General features: G+C 46.4%; 1 protein-coding gene across 1 annotated transcript in view; it reads right to left on the bottom strand.

The window, feature by feature from the left end:
- LOC130155302 (voltage-dependent N-type calcium channel subunit alpha-1B-like) overlaps positions 1-20,379 on the bottom strand; it is a 297,246-nt gene that overhangs the window by 103,184 nt on the left and 173,683 nt on the right. The window contains 5 exon segments of the mRNA XM_056352410.1: positions 5,085-5,202; positions 9,708-9,780; positions 10,658-10,789; positions 14,713-14,825; positions 18,178-18,290. Coding sequence (XP_056208385.1) covers positions 5,085-5,202; positions 9,708-9,780; positions 10,658-10,789; positions 14,713-14,825; positions 18,178-18,290 — 549 coding nt within the window.

Genomic DNA, 20,379 nt, shown 5'->3' with positions numbered 1-20,379 from the left:
GCGTGCCTAGAAATCCTTGTGCTCCAGCAGCCTCCAGAGGCTGCACAGCCGTTGCCCCACGTTGGCATGGCGTCAGGAGACTTCCCAGGGCAGCCAGGGACCAAAGCTGCTTCAAACAACCAGCCCAAAGCTGCTTTGCCTTCCCTCTCAAGAATTTTTACTCAACATAATTCAGCCAAGACTGCAGAACCAGATGTTCACATCTCTAATTCCCATTGAGACAAGTGTCTCCAGAGCCGGAATGCCTATCAAAACTGGAGCATCTGCTTCTGACAGTGGAGAGCAGGAGCTGCATTTAATCTCTCAGGTTGCATCTGCATCCTGACTGCCAAACCCTGCAGGGGACGGGATGCAGAGCCCTGGGGTTTCTCCAGGCAAAGGCCAGGTCATCCATCAGGTTTTCTCTGTTTCATGTAATACGGGATGCAAGTTTATCACAGGAAGATGATTCCTCTGGCACAGACAGAGCTTTGAAACATGATGCCCATCAATTGCTCTTTCCTCCATTCCAGCAGGACAATGAGGAGGGCAGGGTGGGAGCACCTCAATCCTAGGGAGCCCAGCAGATAAAGAACAAGAAAAAGTGAATGATGATGCTGAAATAATCACCCCCCTCCCACGCTGAAGTCAGAGCTCAATCAACTTTTCATTTACAAAGATACTAATTTCTATTTCCTTTTAAGTGAAAGTTGGCAAGAGGGGGCTGCCCGTTGTGGGCTGGGGGTGCAGGCAGGGAGGATGGGGCACCACTGCCTACAGCACCGCCAGGGTGCCAGCTGGTGCCGGCTGTTTGGGTTTCTTCCTCTGGGGTGCTTCCAACATGTTGGAAACACTTCCAAGCCTCCTGCTCTGGGAATAAATGTCTTGGTAATAAAACTGTCTTCCTACCCCTGCCTCCTACACACACATGCTGAAAATGTCTCGTGTAACATAATCAACCACTGGAAATATAATTAATTTTATTTTTTTTTTTTTAGCAGATCAGGCTGTTTTGATCCATCTCCAAGAAGACACAATCTGGCAGTCTTGGGTGTTTCTGGCCCCCAAAAAAAGTTCCTTAGCCCTTTCTGCAGAGCTCAGGGATTCCCAAATATCACCCAGACTCCGGTCTCTGGTCCAGGCTGTATGAGCCGGGCAGCTGAGCCAGCACACGGTGCCGTGTACAGCTCTCCCATGCAGAGCCAAGGACAAGGGGAAGAGCAGCACGCTCCAGGCATTTGCTGCTTCTCCTTTCAGGGTCCTCTGCAGTTTTTCATGGTCGGGGTTTTTTTTTTTTCTAGTTTTCTTTCCTCAACAGATGCATCAATTTATCAATTAACTGGATAACAATGAATGCAGGCATGGGGCAATTTCCGAGAAAATAGGTCAAATCCTGCTGTTACTCTAATCATACTACTTCCATTAAACCACTTCAGATGCAGAGGTCTGGCTCCACAAAGACTCTCTGGAACTGGGAATGTAACATGAGAGACTTCCGACTTAGAAAAACAAAGTTTCTGGATCTTTTCCTTAGAATAGTCCCTTGAAAATGCAAATGGATTCACAAAAACAACTGGGCTGCAGTAAGAAGCAGGGAAGCTGGCACCCACCCACCTTTCTTCTTCATGAAAAAGAACAATCACGATGCCCCAAGCAGCAATAGGAGAAGAAAGGAGTCACTTATGTTTAAAAAGAGCAGGTTTTGCAAGCTGACCCAAGATTGCCAATGCCAATTCTTCAATGAGATTTGATCCAATCTGCCTTAACCCTTAAAAATGGACACACCAAATGCCAACATGCAAAAACTGAAGATAAGACCCCTCTCCCAGCAGAGGAACTGAAGTGCTTTTTGCTGACCAGAATCCAGAAGGGCTTAGACTGATTTCAACAGTAGTGATATAAGGAAATAAAACCAAGAAGTCCCACTTTAAAAATTCAGCTATAGTGAACATCCATGTGATGAGTGCTGATGGCCAATCCACATGAAAAAAACAACATTGCATAAAAAAAGAACATTCAATAAGCTTTTAGGGGCAGTTCTGTAAGGCGGGGGGGGGGGGGGGGGGGGGCGGCACATCTTTGTGCAGTCCCAAGTTAGGGCAGAAAAGACAGCTCACATCATAATTAAGCTAATCAACGACTTGGACTGCTTTCTGTAGGGCATTCTCTTGCTGTGTACTGGGCTGCAGGGTTCTCCTTGGGAAAGTGATGCCAAGGCTCAGGCACGTACCTCACCCTCTACACTTGCCTGTCCTTAACATCGCTGGGGTGCTGCAGCATCATTGACACTAACGACTATTTTTCTTCCCACAAAAACGCAGGACTGTTCTTTTCTGGCAAACTAAACTTTATTTGCAGGTGTTCCTGGTTATGTTTTGACAGTTAATGGTAACTTAAGTCCCTGGTAAGTCATACAGTTCAGATTTCCCTCAGAGATAAATGACTGCCTGCTGCTTGCTCTCAGCATCGACACTGTAGCTAGTGAAAAGCAGGGGTAGCACTGACCTTGCTTAGATACTGTTTGAAATATCAGTGCAAGCAGCTAGTGGGCTTACGTGGTCAACAGACAAAAAGATTTAACCCCCCATTCTCCACCATACACTCCAGCCTCAGTTTTCCCCTCCTGCTGATGATGCTTAAAGGCAAACGGGTCTATGTGCAATGCAGAAAGGCTCTTAGGAGCTCCCTGTGAGAGCAGCTGATGCTCTCAGGCTGTTTCTACAGAGACAGGCTGGGCCAGGTCTCTTAATTCTCCAACAGGAAGGTAAATCTCCAAAGAAATTAAAAGATTTGCTTCAGGTTTATACCTCTGATCACTAGAAGCTGGTGAAAGAAGTCTTCCGGGACATTATAAAAGGGTTTCTGAGTGTTGTTACTTTGTCAGCCAGCTCCCCCCTCTCTCTGTACTTTGTGTTCACAGAAACTCACCTGCAGCAAACTCATCCCCATCTGCAGGACTCACGGAGAATTAAAGACTTGCACCTGGCATATTCCCCGGCTGAACGCACAGGCGGTGTCCCCAGCAGTGCTCTGGCTGTGCCCAAGGTGTGCCACCAGCATGAGGCTGCGGGCAAAGGGGGTGACAGAGGCACCAGAGATGGTCCCAGAGAAGCAGCCAGGAAAGCCACGGCCAGGATCTCCATTGCAGCAGAAGGGAAACCAATACAGCTGCTCTCTGCCAGGATGGTGTTTGGGGAGAACGGGGGTAAGGTTTCAACTTGCCACGCTGCCAGAGCAAGCAGAGGCAAATACCAAGTTCATGACAGCGGCAATAGGTGAACCAGGACCTTATTCCCTTCTTTTGAGCATCCCCTGCTCTTCCCCTTTTAAGGAAAACTAAAGGAAAAGGGAGAAGCCCCCTCTGAATTAAATGTGCAAGAAAGGAATTTGTATCCTGTTCCTCAAAACTGCTGGATCTTAGCTGCTCTAAGGTTAGAAGTCTCTCTCTCAGCTCTGCTGTCAAGCCTGATTATAGCTTAATCTCATTTTCAAATGCCAAGCCCTGAGGATTTAGAGATCTCCCTCCCTCCCGGCTCTCCATTGACCCAGTTTTCCAAAGCCTTGTGTTTCTGGAAGGGGGCATGTTGCCTGCCACGAGGCAGATGTCTGAGCAGAGCTGCCGAGCCAGCGCAGGCATCACGGCTGCTCTGGCTCTGACAGCGCACGTTAATGGGATAAATCCCGCAGAGACACACTTGTGTGACAAGCACAGCTCGCATGCTGTCTGCTCCTCTGTTCCCTGTCTCGGTTCCTCGTGCTAATGGGGACATTTCAGGCAAAGCAAAGGGCTGGAGCCCTGCTGTGCAGTCCGTGGGTGCTGACATCTCATCACTTGTCATCTTGAACAGCAGCTGAAGGGGTCCGTGTCTAGAACACCTCTACACCTTTAGTACAAGTATTGCCCCCCATGTCCCCTTCCCTTTCTCCTAACCACCCAGCCAATGCTGCCAGCCCAAACAAGATTCTTAGGAAAAGACTAGCAACACTAGGACTGTAACTAGCAAGAAGGTTTGCACTGCTGGGAAACCCTCCAAAGAGCTCTCCAGCAGAGCGGCAGTGCTGGGCATTATTATCCCTATGTTACAGAACAAACAAACCTGCCAGACTGCCTCGTATATGCAACAGGTTTTAAGTTTCCATTTTTAAGGATGCTCTGTTTGACTCCACACAGCCTGTCACTGCAGCCAGCCAGCATCTCCCACCACCAGTTTTGTACCTAGTTAATGTGAGCAATGCTACGCAACATCAGCCCATTAGCAGCCTCCATCACGAAGCAGGAACAGAGCCATCACAACTGCTATGCTCTGCTGGCCCTCCTAATCACACCCAGCCATCAGATTGGAGAATCTCTTTGCTCATTTCCCTGTAAAATAGAGCCTTCCTTTTCAAATCCCATCTCCACATGACTGCTATGTTCTTGCCTCCTTAGACCTCCCTGGGGACATAGCACATGTCGGAATGCTGCTGGTTCCCCAGCAGACACCCTGGGAGATCTGGGGGGGAACACAAGCTCCCAGTTTCCTGGACTAAGCAGAACAAAACATCTTCCAGACACTTCATGTGTCAGGTCTTAGAACATGACCAAATAATCCCAGAGCCCAAAATCCAAGATCCAGACCTGAGCTTTAAGCATTATGTGGAGACAAGACAATTTCAAGCATTTAGGCTAAGCTGCCATGTAGACAAAGGCACCAAGAGACAGGAGCCTGATGACACACCAAACCAACTTCAATTCTTCCTTCCTCTGACCTAATGCAAATTGTCTGTGAAGACGTTCAAGGTACAGAGGTCCAGCTCTTCCTTGACCTCAATCTTTTTCCCCACAATATAAATTAACTCATAATAGGACATTCTTAAGGTAAAACATGAAAATTAAAATGAATGAAGATTACGTTCACTTTGCCATCAGAAAAGTGACACCGACTTGGAGAACTTACCTACACCTCTTACCCCAGGTGCTGTAATGAACAAAGTTATAGCAACGATTTAGTTTTAAAAAGTGTAAGTGCTGGTGTGAGAATTTAAACAAAACTAGGTATTTCTAGCATCTTTGGAAGGGTGCATGGCACACTGTGCTGCTAACACAAGGCAAAGTACAAGGATACAGTTACCAAACAACGTCAGGACGATGAAGTAAATGGAGGAGAACATCCCCGAGCGGACACCACCCTGTGACTCTATCCCATGGTACATCACTGCGTTCCAGTCTTCCCCCGTCAGGATCTGCACAGCGAAATTCAAGAGAAAAGAAGAAAGGGTGACTCGAAGGAGAGATGAAGTAGGTAAAGTCTGGGGGAGCTAGGCAGCTTGATGCGATCCCAGATGGGTCTCCAGGGGGAAAACAGATGAGCAGGTTAGTGTGGCAGACTGCAGTGCTGGGCATCAGCCTCCCAGCCCTGGATGGTCTCATGCCAGGCTGGACACAGTTTTCTTCTCTGCACGGGCTGAGAAGGAGAGAGGACCACTGGTGAGGGAGGACTGCTGCCCCATTCCTGCCCTCTCTTAGTGCCATACCTGCCGCCCACCTCTGACCGCAGGTTTTCTTGCGGGTAGAGGCAGCAAAAGCCACATTCTAGCCCTTCACCACCAGCACAGTTTCTCCCCCCATCTCTGTTTTTGAGTCACATGGAAATACCAGCTTCCAACAGCTCTGTGCACGACCTTTCCCACAGACCTAAGGAAATTCTGACCTCAAAGCCCAGTGCCCTGAGCGGGATCTCTGCCAGCGTCAGCTCCTTTCACTCACTCCATACACCAAGGGTTTGCTCAGCTCCCCCCAGCCCACACACACTGTACACCCTGAGTGCCTGCACAACAGGAGGAGAAACTTCTGTAATCGCTTTCCACTGATCCTCTGCTCCACAAGGCTGCCGGCAGCTTCGCTGCAGCTAGTGCATGGTGACCACAGCTCCAAATCCCAGGCACCGGGCAGCACAGCCACGGCGCCATTTGCCAGGGAGCTCCACCACACCCGGTTCTTCCCCAGGTTTCCTGCTTGCCAAGGCCAGGAGGATGCTCAGCCACCCAGACAGCCACACACCACAAAAAAACAAAAACAAAAACAAAAACAAAAAACAAAGTGGCAGCAGTAACCAGTGTGTATGAGTGAGGACAGATGAGGGTGGCTTGAAGGGGATCGTGATGCTCTGGCATCCCTGTACGGAGGCAAGCACCACCGCAGCCTGGCTCTGCAGAGCTGTCCTGGCTGCAGGCTCTGGATACTGACCCGAGGCTAATTAGCAAACACATGAATAATAGAAAAACTAATCAGAGTAAGTGAAAACACCTAAGACTCAAATAAGCCTTGTCATGCTAGGTGCTAATTTTGCACCAGTCTGAATCGCCTGCCGCTCCCATTCCTCACCAGTGACTGTAACACAACAGCATTTTGGGTGGAAAGCACTTCATCTGCCTGCCATGGCAGAGTCAAACAATAGCTACTTTTAGTACATTAAAACATGCCCACTGGGATGTGAAGCTCAAATTCCTAAATAGGAACTTGTCTTTGTGTTTAGTAGAAGAAAAATAAAAAAAGCCACAAAAAAGAGCCCAAAGCATGATGCGTGTTGTAGTAATCAAGTCCCATGTGCATACAGTATGCTCGAAATGATTGCAAATTCCAAACTAGTCGTCCGCGGCTGATAGAAAATTTCTTGCTGCAGGCTTGGTGCTGATGAGAGCGGTAGGCTAAGAACAAGTACAGACACAGTGACACACAGCACATACACAATCTTGTTTCCTAAATGCAAAATCTGGTCTCAATTCAGAAACCAGAATTCAGAGCCCAAGCCTAACTCACAACGTTGGAGTTACTCTGGATTTACACCAGAGAATATGAACCAGGGCACAGGGCTTTGAACTCTGGCACTTAATTATGCAAAACACTGTTCACAAACTTGCATTCACATAATTTCCATGAATTTACAACTGCTCCTGCTTTGAGGGAACAGCCATGAAGTGATTTGATCACACAAACATTTGTGGAAAGGGAAACCGGTGGGAATGCTTCTATTCGCTGCAGAAGACCAGGAGCTGCAGGTATCACAAATTAAAGGCTGCACATAAAAAAGTCCAGCAGGGTCAGGTCTGTGTTCGAAAATCCAACTGCATTATTTTGGAAGTGGAATGAAAACTTCAAGGGGAAAAAAAATATGTTTTATGGAACTTTTGCATAGAGATGGGTAATGTAAACTAACCAGCCTGCCTGGGCAGAGCTGACGACGAACATTTTGTCCAGTGTGTCTTGGCATTTAATACCCAGGCTTGGCTGAGGAGCCACCAGGTGATGGAATAAAAACAGCTGTTGAGCTGCGGTGAATCTTAATGAACTAATGATGACATTAACGGTGGGAGACACTCTGCTGCAGAGGAAGTACGGCACCGTTTCAAAGGACTGTCCTGGAAGTGAGATGCTTTCCTGAAGAAGGGCCTGAGCAAATGCAAAAATCACATCAGCTTAGTGTCATATCTCGCAGGCAGGTCAGCAGGGGCAGCCAGGGCACTGGGACATCAAACCAAAGCCAGCTCTGCTTCCCAAGCCTCAGCAGGGCACCCACCAGCAGAGCTGAGGGTCAGTCCCATCCTGCCACCGCCACTCCAGCAGCCACCAGTGCTGTGCTCCTTAGCAGCTGGCAGTGCGCAAGGATTTACCTGGCAGCTCTCGGGGAGCAGAACATGTAGAATTAACACAGGTCTTTCTGCTTTATGGTCTCTGCGCTTATGGATGTTGTACATGCTTCCAGCTCTATGATTGCTGGAATAGGAGGATGCAACTAGTTATTTTTCACGTGTATATAGGCATATATGAATATATACATATAATTTGTATTTGTATTTTGTACATACACAGCTTGACATTCAGCTTACAAAGACTTTCATGGGAGCCAGGAGCTGGAGAAAAACGTGCAGCGCTCGTCAAAGGGAATTTAGGGGGAGCGGGGCTCAGCTGCACCCAACGCTGAGCTCAGCCAGGTGGGCAAAAGAGGTCCTGGGAGTCGCGTGGCTGAGGATCGTGACCCAGCCAGGTTTATTCGAATAAAATAGGCTAAGGGAGGCTGCAGAAGATTTTGTTTAAGACTGCTTCTTAAAAAAAAAATCTCCAAAGGGGTTAGGGATGGACAGGGTGTATCTAGCTTTATTACGTTTGTTCCATACACTGAATGCATTCAGTGAAAGATGCTACTCTGCTCATTACAGCAGCAACAGAACAAGCCTGCTTGGTTGCCTGAGCTGATGGAAGGCAAGGTTAGAAGAAAATCCAGAGCCCATGTGATGAAGAAACATTGCCATGGTATTTGCAATTCAGGGGAGCAGGGGGGATGGACTGGGAGTAGAGGTTATCGAAATGCCTCTGTGAAGCTACACTGACTTAACGCTGATGGTTTTTGCTTGTTTTAATTCGTAGCTCTGACATTCTAGACAAGTGTCATAAAAGCAACAGTGCTTTCCTTCATCCCACAGCCACTACATTACATTTATCTCAGAAACTGAAAGGAAATATTTCAGCTAAGTATTTCTCAAGAGGCAGCTATAGTCCCAAAGCAAAATAACATCAAAATTCCCAGATGCTCATATCCGGAGCCTGACTTGTGTTCAGTTCTGGCTCTGTGGCGATACCTTTACGTTTCTTTAAGCCTTTTCTTTGATGTGTACTAAAACACTATGCAAATATTAATCTACCATGATTTCCAATATCCTGCGAGGTAAGTACTACCAAACCTGCTTCGCATCTGGAGAGAAGCAATACCCATGTGAAGCTGCTTATGCAGAGGTCACAGGACACATTTTCTTTTAGACTCTTTTTCTGTTTTAATGCAAAAAATTGACACTAACCCTTTTTTCCCTCTTCCCCTCCTTTTTGGGGCATGACACTGAAATACGTAAGGCACTCACTGAGAGCTACAAATGTTCAGTTCTGGGGTCAAGCCTCGACTCAAGCCCACATCAACAATTTGTGCTGGGCAGTTTTCCATGGACCCGTGAGTGTTACCCACACACGAAGCAGGGTGCAGCATCCCCAGCTCTCTACCGAAACACTTGAAATAACTGTTTTTTAAAAAGGCATGCAGAGAACAGCTGCAAAATTAGCCTCTTAAATCCATTAGCATTGCATCTGCCAGAACTGTGACATCTCCCTGCCATCACACCAACTTGCCCGAGGCTGATGCCTCTTTCTGTGCTCTCCCATTGATTGTCATTCTTATCCAGCATTATCTTATCTCGAGCTATTACCGTGCAAAAATGCTACATTATTTCCTTACTGCCTGGAGCTAGCTCAGGCCTCTCTCATTAAATTATGGCAACCACAGGAGAAAGTGAAACAGGTCAACCACTCCCTCGCTGGTCTAGGATTTCCGAAAGGACGATTCACCCAGCCAGGCACATGCGAGTGCTGCCCCCGTAGCCGTGAGCAGGGGTCTCAGGGGGGAAAAGCATGGGCATGCACAGACTGTCAGCTCCAAACAGAAATGTCTATTTTTATCAATATTCTTTTCCTAGCAAAAAGTATTTTGTTCTAGTTTTCCTTTTTTTTTTTAAAAAAAAAAAATTAATAATTTGATTTTTAATATGTATCGATTGGCCACTGTAGCAAAATACACGAGAACGACCGGCTTCCCCTTTCCTAAACTCCATGGATTTTGGGGGGACCTCTGCACCCCCCCATAAGCAGAAAGAGATACTCAGAAATTTAATTTCTAATGCTTACCCAGGGCAAGGTTTGGCTTTACCTGGAATACTGTGAGGATGGCAGCAGGGAAGGTATCGAAATTAGTGGTTGGTGTTTCATCTTGGAAATTGAATCTAGAAAGGGGGGGGGGAAAAAGAGCAGTAAGGGGCAAGCAACTCTCACACAGCCTCATAATACCCTCTAACACAAGGCAGAGAGCAACATTTGTTCCACCTGGCAATAACACCCCAGGCAACCACAGCAGGGAACACAGCATCTCAGAGAAGATGCTTAACAGAACTATTATCAGAAACTCAATTTTATTCCTGCAGAAAAGTCTTTGAAATTCATTTTCACAATTAAAATGAACAATCAAAATCTGAAACGATTTTGCAGAACAAAACATTCCCAAAAGTTTCTGTCCTCAAGTGTACAAGTCAAAATTGAAATTGCTCTCTTAGCAGATCATTTCATTTTAATATTTTAAAGATAAAATAGGGTTTGATTAGGGAAAAAAGAAAAAAAACCAAAACAAACCCCATATTGTTTCTCCTCAAAATTTATGCTGGAGTTTGAACAGCAATATTCTGGTATTTCTTACTGCAAAATTCATCACAACTGGCATTTCTAATAAGAAAAATCAGATTCAACAAAGCTGTTTTCCAGCAGAAAAGGTTTCCAAGTGAATAAATGCACTGTGACGTGCCTTTCCCCCAACAGCAGGGAAAGTGCTGCCTCCCCCAGCCCAGTTTCAGATCTGTGGGTGTACATGGGGACCACGGCAGGACACAGCAGCTTTGAGCAAGGGTAACCAGAAAGAATTCAGCTCCAGGTAAAACATCAGAACAAGAAGTATTTTCCTACACACTGAGAGCACTTAGCAGCCCAGAAAGACTGGCATCTGCACCCACGATGTGAACCCCTCAAACCCTGCAGCCCCTCTCCCTGCTATGTATTCCAGGCAATTGCTGTTGGATTGCCCCTGAAAGGACAATAATTAATTAGACTTACTGTCCTCCAAAGAGCTGCATCCCCAGCAAAGCAAACACCACAATGAACAGGAACAGCAGGAAGAGCAAACTGATGATGGACTTCATGGAGTTCAGCAAGGAGACCACCAGATTCCTCAGGGAATTCCAGTACCTGCGTTGGAGATCAGAGCAGCCAAGAGATAACATGAGTGGGAGAAAAGCCTTTGACAAAACACTAAAATGATCTATTTCCTTATTATAAAAAAAGAAGAGAATAGCAAGGGGCGTCAGCTTTTTTAATGTCCCCTCTATGGTTGGGAAATACAGCTCACAGAGTGACAGAGGCTCTTGCAGCATCGCAAGGGCAGAGACGGGCACCTTGGTATACGTGCACCCATACAGAGCAGTCATCTGCAGGGAAAGCATCAGTTTAGTTCCTCAGTAACCCCTTTCCTGGTATAGATTTTGACCTTTCTGCATCTTCTCATGCAGCACAGCAGTCAGCAGGGGTGTCAAAACCAGGGATGTAGCCATATCAACAAGGTGAGACTTAATGTAGGGACAGTGAATCTCCCTTCGTAAGACACGGATCAGGAATAAACAGCTCATTTCCACCAGCACGTCCCCGCGGCATGTCCTTCCCACTTACCGAATGCCAGCCCCCACAAGTGCACTGAAACTCCCACGTGTTTAAACATTTCTGTACATGTTTAACACCCACAATCGTGCACAGCGATGCCTTCAGTGTGGGGCAATTCAGCCACACAGTTTAAGCATCCAGGATTAAGCAACTGCCTCGGAGAATGGAAACAAATCCAGGACATGAGTCTGACACGGCAAGAGGGAACGGCTCAACCATAATCCTGACTGACACATCCAAGCCGCATCTAGCCAGACACTGAAGTTACTTTGCTTCTATGTCCCACGTCCCCCGAGATGGCTCCTGGCACACTCGCAGGCAGGCACGTCAAGTGACGGCATGCTGGGGTGGGTTCTCAGGAACAGCTCTCTTCCTTGGCTTTATTGCCCTGCTGAGAACAGGCAGGGAGCATTTATATTAGGAAAACTAATGAATCAGAAAATGCAGAAAGAGCTATCAAGCGGAGGAGCTCTTTGACAATCTCCTTTTGGACAGACAGGCGTGCAGAACTGTGGCGCTGGAGCAGGCAGTAGGAAATGAGTGATTTAGAGCCATTTCACATGTCCTCTGTTAAAAGTTTTGGATCTGAGACCATGGGGGAAATTTTTCTCTCTTTTTCTCCAGCGGCTTCTCTTGTTTCCACCACCCCACACCAGGAGCTGCCATCCAGAGGTCACGCTCCACAGTGGAAAGCTCTACCGTCCTGCCCTGCCTGTCCTCCGGCTGCAGGGACAGAGCCATGCACCCAGCTCCTTCCCGCAGTGCAGCTGTGGGTATCCAGCAGGAGGAAGCCCATGGATTTGTCTGATCTGCTGATGGGGAGAAAAACTCAGAGCTTGAGTCAGAAGAGCAGAAGCGCCATCTCTTCTATTTTCTTTATCTTCACATTCCTCCTCTTTCTCCCCCCAGGTGTAGCTGGGAGGACTGAAGTGCCCTGTGCTTCCCTGTGCTGAGGATGATACAGGCACATCCATCCCAGGAGAAGCAGGATCATGCACTCCCATTGCACCCATTCCAAGAAAAGTTACATCCACAATACAGCAACAGAGGTTTCAGAGGAAACTTGGCTTCAGGTCTCTTGGGAGAAAACCTTCAACTGAAAAAGCTGCAAGCAAACCTACTCAGGGTCCGTGCCGAAGCCAAAAGGGGTGAGCTGCGACCCTTGCAGGAGGAGGGAGGCTTTGCTGGTCGCACCGCTCCCCCCTGCTCGACACAAAGGCTTCAGGCAAAATCTGCCACAAGCAAAGGGTTCGTTCGCACCTCATGGTTAACACCACCTGACACAGATATGGATGGAGGTTCTGTCTTGTCCTGGAATAGCTCAGCACCAAACCCTGCCTGCCTGCCGATCACCAGGATTTAATGAGGAGTTGCATTTCTACAGATGCCAGTCCCTATTCAGTTCTGTCATGACAGAGTGGAACACATCAAGCTGTTTTCTCCTTGTCCCCCTAGTTGAATTTTAACCCCTCCTAGGCTGTGTCACCTCCTAGTACACCCTGCCGTCACCTTTCAGGCCAGCTGTAATTTAACTCTTTAACTATTTCAATTCTCTGCAGTCACACTGAGTGGGGACATACGAATCAAAAGGTCTAATATTGATTATTCAAAGCGAGTGGACTGCAGCTGGCTTTGATAGACACAGAGGCAAAAAAGAAGAACAGGGCAGGGAGTTTCAGAGAAAAATGGCTGTGAAAGAGATGGAAAAAGGGAAAAGGACCTACTGAGGGTCAGGATGTTTCCACTGCAAAGACTGTAATGAGAGTGGGCGGGCAGCAATCAGTGCCTGGTGCCATCGCTTTTGCTGGCTCCCCATGAGTTTGCTCAGACTGGGGTGTGCAGCTCAGGCACTGGGGTAATGTGGGACATGGCTGAGGTGTCCCCGGCTTCTGTTATGTGAAAAATCCACACCATTAGGTCAAGGGAACTTCAGCACCAGTGGGGTGAGAATTCCACTCGCTGTCCTGAGCTGGGGGGAGAGCGCTCAGCTTGCTCCATGACGTGCTTTAAGTTAAATCTCAGGCTTCATCCCTTTATTACAGTGGCTAAAATCCTAAAGAGTCAAAACTCACAGAAAGGTCAAAAATGTCCAGATTTTTTTTAAAAGTACAACACACAGGTATACTAAATTTTTAAACGCACAAATAAATGACTATCAGTAGCTCTGGATAAAATTAACTGCTGACAACTAATCGCTATGAATTTGCTACAAAACCTGGAGTCATCACACACAAACCTTGGATCTGCACAACAACTAGCAGATACCAATCAGCAAACCCTACAGAGCTAAACTGGGTTTAACCAGCTGCAAAAGCACCTGGTTACTTCGAAAGACTGTTTTGCTCTAATATGTGCTCAATCCTGTGCTTTGTCTGTTTGAGGTGATTGGGTTGTTGATTTGGGTTTTTTTGAGGGAAGTACTATTCCTCCTTTTGTCACTACAAGCCAAAAACAAGTAAGAGTGTGATGGAAAAAGGAGAGATCTAAGGAGATAATGGTGTAAAATGGTGTAAAAATTAAATTTTAAAAAGTGGAAAACAACAGCAGGAGCACCTAAATGTGTCATCAGTTTCCACACCACAATTTTGAAACCCTGAAGAAAATTGCTCTAGATAGATTTATAAACTGCATAGTTGCTGTCTGCTAATGCCAGCACACATTAACGCAACGCATGAGCATGAAAACAACTGAAAAGCTTTGCAACTCAACTCTCCTGCAAATTCAGCCTCACAGGCTCAAGCCTGAAAACTTCAGACATTCCTAAACCAGACACAGGCAGCAGCAACAGACTTAGTGTTTGTGTCAACACAGCGGTTCAGGCACTAGGATTTAATATCCAGCAATAACCAGGGTAGCTCAGTTCTCCAGTTCCTAAATACTTAAGGAACTATCACCAGCTCAGCAGCAGACAAAGTCAGTGAGCAGTTGATGTGGCTCAGAAGGTAAATAAGAAACTTTTTTCTCTTACCACAAGAAATAAGGGATCACCTCGCGAGGTTTTTGTTTTAAGCAAGCTTATAAACAAAGAGAAGAGTGATGGTGGCATGCAGCCCATCACTACACTGTGGAGCCACCCGCCCAAGGGTACCTGTACCCGAGGCTGGGATTAGAAGTCCTTCTGGATGCAAATACAGACTCAGGAACTCCCTAAACTGCCAGGAACCCCAATTGCCCAGCTGAGGAAAGGGCAATTCTGCATCTGCAGTTTTCTTCTGCTCCTGCCCCCACTCCCAGTTAGGGCCAGTGCAGACATAGGATGTTAGGACAGGCAAGATCTTTGTGCCAGCTAATACAGAGGTTTTGGGGGTTGTTTTTTCAGGTTTTAGATGGGGTTTTTTTGGATTTGTTTTTTTTTTTTACAAGTGGAAAGCAGTACTACTTGCTGTGGGGCTGCTGATACGGATTTCAAATGATGCTACAAGTACAATGTAAGCAGAAAAGGGAGCTGGACTTACTTTGTTACTTTGAAAATCCTCAGCAGTCGAAGCGCTCTCAGTACGCTGATGCCGAATGAGGTACCCGGTTTCACTGCAGCCCAAATAACTTCAAATATACTTCCCACGATGACCTGCAAAAAAAAATCCATTTTACATAAGGCAAAACTTCTGCTTAGGTCTTTGTAGTGCTTCTAGAGGGGCTGAGGGCAGAACAACAATCAGAGCTTGTGCTGTGTTGGTTTGCTTATGGAGGGAGGCTTCAGCAAAACCACAAATTAGCCAACAGCACTACAAAATCTTGTTCCAGCTTTCCACAGTCCAGCCTAAAAAAGGGCAATACCTGGAAGTGGGGCAGACACGTGGGAGAGCGCAGACAGGAATTTGTTACTTTCTTCTCTAGCAAGCAAACTGCCTGAAAACCACGTTTTTTTGAAAGGCATCATACATAGTTTATCTTTTTTTTTTTTTTTTTTTAAAACTGTAAATGCCAACACTTCACTTTCCCACCCCATGCAGTCTGTCTGCAAAGACTGCAGAGATGCAGGGGTACACTGCCCCATCCGCCCCTTCCCATGAGAAGCCCCAAAAGCCTTCACCCACAGCCCTGCAAAACAGCAAAGCATTAGCTCTGGGCACCACCTACCAGAAACTGGCAACTGAGAGTCTTTAGGAGAGCAATTAAGGTAATAGCTATTAAGACACCCTGTAAAGCCTCTAGCATACACATCCAATTGCCTGTCAGGCCCTGAGCCTCAGGTTATTGAAAAAATTGTCCCCAGTCAAGGTGGTTTTTTAAGTTTTGTTTTGTCTGCTTTTTTTTTTAAGGTTGGCACAGAACTAACCTCAAGGGATAAAGAACTCTTCTCCAAAATCCTTTATTATAAAAAGGACACAATAATAATGGGTTAAGCACAATTGGAAAAGGGCAATTATACCTATACAGTTAATAAGAGAAGACAGGCATTTTGCTGCCAGTTGCTGTTATTACTTGCATTAAAGCAGCATTGAAGAGCTCCCATTGACCATGGTCCCCAGTTGTGCAAAGCACACCATAAACACATCATCACTGGACACCCAGCAAGCAGCTGGTTGGTGTTGGAGAGGGAGCGGTAGTGGGAGGCCAGGGCTGGCAGAGCTGTGTCTGAGTACCTGGGCAGTGCAAGAAGACTCACCAGCTTGGAAACCCTTTTCCCAAGCAGAAACCTGGCTGTTTTTTCAAAGGGTCAGCATTGCTTGCAGCTGCTCTGCAAGAAATGCCATACCCTGAGCTTCAAGAAAGTGTAGCGGCAAAGGGACATACACAACAGTTGCTCATCTGGTTTCTCCTATCAGAAAAAGAAGGAACTAAAACATCTCTCCCACAGTCTATCACTCTTGGGGATCCCTCATGAATCAGCAAAAACTTTTCCTTAGCCCCTCCACATGTTACGCTGATAATTAATTTTCCTGGCATCTCAGCATGGCCTCCTGGGAGCTCGTTTCACATGAGACCCCACAGACTGTTACTCCCAAGACTGATGTTTCTCCGATTTGTTGTTTCCGCTTTTTGCATTTGAACGGTTTCATCTTGATGGTTTGTCAAACTAAACTGACTACAGATCTGTGTGATGTTCCAGCGGGGGTGAAGCAGCTGAATTAATTCTGGGGGCTGGAAGGTGGGTGAGGAGGAAGAAAAATAGATAGAAGTGGGATCCCTGTGGATTCTCTAAAGGAGGAGGAATTAGAAACAGCTTTCCTTCCTGGGAAACCCTCGGCAAAGCTTATTGCCAGTGCCACACTTGCCACAGCATGCCACAAAGCAGGGAGAGCCGGTAGGTTTACCTCCTGCTTAGTGCGAGCTCCTAAATGACCTGTCCCTGACCATCAGGTACAAGCTCTTCTGTTGTGGAAGGAGCATCTTGGATATAAGGATCCAGGGAAATTGGCAGCTGGCATGGGGCCAAGCTGGCTGGAGCTGGGAGCCTACCTAAGCCATTGGTGAAGGACATCGATCCAGGATCTGTCACCAGACAATGCAAACAAGGCAACGATCCCCTTCAATGACCAACTGGGCAATATTGCCTGGCCACCTGATGTCTTCGACTCGGCTCACAGAAGCTGGGTCTTTGGGCATGTGCTGAACTCCACGGGAGCCAGGTGTCAGCCCCATTGCATCCTGCAGGCACACTCTCCCTTCCAGCCTCCGTGGCACATCTTGTTGGTGCCATTAAACCTTGCCGTGGGTGGGCTGCCTTCAGCTGAGAGAGCCTCTCTGCCCCTCGGATGAGGCGCCAGCTCTGGATGTGCAGCCATCCCGCTAGCTTACGTTGTCTGTGTTATTGGTGCCCTGGTTTCCTCTCATGACACTTGGCATCTGTGCATTGCCCTTGGGGCTACGCAGCCAGGAAGAGTGGCACAAGCCATTTCGATGCCCTGAGCTACCAGCAGCTGCCGTGGGCACCCCAGAGAGGAGAGCCCCACACTGGGTGCAGCCTGGTGCAACACCTCAGTCTGCTGGACACAGGTGATTCTTGGGCTGGATGGTTTGAGCTCAAAGTCTGTTTAACTCTGAGTTTTCCTGCTGATGCTGCTGAAATGAGAAGTTGGCTTTTCCTATAGTCTTGGATTTCAGAGTGGTAAGAATACCTCCTCCCGCCTAGCAGGACAGAGCTGAAGCAGGGAATTTTGCTCCATGGGGGAATCACTCTTGGCATTTTGTCAGGTAAAGACTAGAAACCACCAACTAAATTTTGAAGACCTGGATGACACGTGTAATGACCTGAGCTATTTTCCTCATGGTTGTACCCTAAGCTTCATATCTGGTTTGTTAAAGGAACCTTACAGACCGAGTCCCACTCTGGGAAGCGCTGCTCAGCCCACACTAAAGGTAAGAGAAGCCAAATTAAGCTCTCCAGGAGCAGTTTGCCGCCTAATAGCTTTTAATGAGTAAATAAACATCTGTATGCAACATTCTTCGTTAGACAAGTCAAAAACCAGCCCCACCATTCACAGTTCTAGCACCAAGGGGACAGCCTGTACTTCTGCAATAAAGGGATGCGAGTTATTGCCTTTTTGTCACCTAACCACATGTTTAGGCTTCAGCTTCTGGGCACTCATGTCTGAAAACTACTGTATCTTGAGGGAAAGGCCATTAAATGGATGATAGGGAAGATGAGCAATAAGATGTGTGCGGGTTTTGTCTTTCAATCACCTCATTTAAATGGGAGAGAGAATCTCGCAGCAATCAGAGCGTTTACTGGTGCTGATGCTGTGAACACCCCAGGAAGCGAAATCCCCAGCTGTCACATTTCTTCAAAAAGGATGATAACTAGGGGAAGCTTAACGTGTTTCACTGCAGCTAATTTATACTATGACTACAGTCCCCACAGAAGATGCACTTAGAGCACCATTTCCCATGGATTCCCACATTCCCATTTAAACATCCAACCCCAGTGACCAATGGGAGAGCCACACACTTCATCCCCACAGCCGAAGGCTACTCACCCCAAAGTCAAAGCAGTTGAATGAAGAGTGGAAGTAATTTCTTGGCCCCAGCCCATACATCTTCAAAGACATCTCAGTAAGGAACAGACCCAGAAAAACAAACTCTGCGAAATCTGGAAACAGGAAAAGAGATTAAATTAGTCCACAAGACCTTGCTAGGCAGATCTCTTCATGTGGGGAACAATGGTAATTTTTCACAACACAGACTGCCTCCTGCCAGAAGAAAATCCCTTTGCAATAGCAAACAAGACCCTGAGGACAGTTTGACATAATTATTTCTATATGCATATAAGCTGTATTCAGCCTTCAAGAACTGCAAAGGCAATGTTTCATGTGTACTGTGGGAATGTGCCATGAGCATTAAATAATAGTCTCATCATCTTTGTAAAGGAATTTCAAAAGAAAGCTCTGTATCTAACACTTCTAAAGGTCTCATTTAATTGCACAGATAATATTTTGCAAAAGTATGTTTGGGACTTCTGTACCTAAAAGTGATGGGCACTTTTGGGAGCGGGGTATAAGCTTTTGTAACACCCTCTCATGATAAAAATACCTTCATACCCAACAGAACTGCTGCCTCTGAGAGCTCACATCCAAAGGTGTTGTGTCTACTGTTAGCACATAGACCCATTTATTTTTATTATGCCTGTATAACCATATAATTATGGAAGAGCAGGTTCTGTTTCCTTCTGCTTTATATATCACAAGCAAATAGGCTGTGAAGCTTTTGATGGGAAATTTATCACTTATGATGAAACAAAGGGCAGAAGGAACATAGCCAGAGACTTCAATTTCCAGATAAAGTTTTCAAGACTTGAAGCTACAGAAAACACTGCCTTTGGCATTTTAAGTCATGTAAGTTTAGGTCTGGACACCAATAAGCAACAGCAACAGTGTAGTGTCAAAAAAGAAACAAGGAAAGGGCAAAGCCCCTCTACACTACCGAAATAAACCTAACAGCATAAGGCACACCTCTCCATTTAGAGAAAAGATGAGGAAAAGAATCAAACTTCAAAGAGCAGAGATTAATCACGTTGCTTAGCACAGTACAGAAGGTTCTCAGATGCTGCAGTGGTGCTGATGCTACAAGAAAGTTGTCTTCTGTAATTGCAGTTTTATGATTCCAGGAATGATAAAGACAAGCTGATGCCAAATTTTTCTCCAAGGTGCACGTGGACAGACAAGGGCCAACGGATACAAGTTGCCACAAGGAAAATTTCAGTTAGAGGATGTTGAATCCCAGGTGCTTTGTACACCTCCTGCAATAGGCGGCTTCAGCCAGTGGATGTAGGGAAAGGAAGGGAAGGAAGGTCCTTGCAAACTTTTTTTTTGCTCCATTCATTGCCTTGCACATTCACGTTGAGTAAGCATGGTTGGCCCAGGTCAAGCAGTGTTGCTGCTCGCCTTTTAAAATTGCTGGAGGAAATATAGCTTCAATTATCAAAAAATAAAAAGGTGGTTACAATTTTAAATGAAAGACAGTAATGAAAAATTATGAGTATGAAGTTAACTGAAATCCAGGAAGCATTAACTAGATGCGAAAGGTTTTATTACCACTTCAGTGAGGAGCCCACAAGGAACCCTCTGCCAACATTTGTAATAAGGGAGGAAATACCAGGAGGGGATTAATTGTACCATGTACCACTACTCTCCTTGAAAACAGGAGCAATGTCATTAAAGGAGATTATCAAGGGCAAAGTGTTCACATTTGAGGAATAAGGTGACAAAGTATGAGGTCTGGAGACTTCTCAGCCTTTTTCCTACCGAGAGGTAGGCTCCATCCTCTGGATCTCAGTGCTCAGGGGAAGGCATGGTCACATGAAGGAGCAGCACATCTCTGTATCCCTTTAAGCCTGGAACTTGCTGGGAGAAGCATGTTCACGCCAGCACCATGCTACAACTTTTCCCCCCTTTCTGACATCAGACGCAACAGCTCAGTGAGCAATAAGTGGGTTTCGACACAAGGGATCCCCGAGCAGGGAGTTACCCACAGTTATACTGGCAATCCATATGACTATACAAGTGCAGAGGGTGCGAGAAAGAACCTGAGGGAACCAATGTCAAGCATAAAATGAGATGGCTGACAAGTCCAATCATACAGAATTAAAAAAAAACAAACAACAAAAAACACAACAACAAACACATGTTCACTGCTATTGAATTTCCTTGCACATAATTAAAAAGACCGCAATTGTGAAGCAG

The sequence above is a fragment of the Falco biarmicus genome, chromosome 9 (assembly GCF_023638135.1).
Source record: "Falco biarmicus isolate bFalBia1 chromosome 9, bFalBia1.pri, whole genome shotgun sequence".
NCBI classification, from domain to species: domain Eukaryota; kingdom Metazoa; phylum Chordata; class Aves; order Falconiformes; family Falconidae; genus Falco; species Falco biarmicus.
This window is presented reverse-complemented; position numbering and strand designations above follow the sequence as displayed.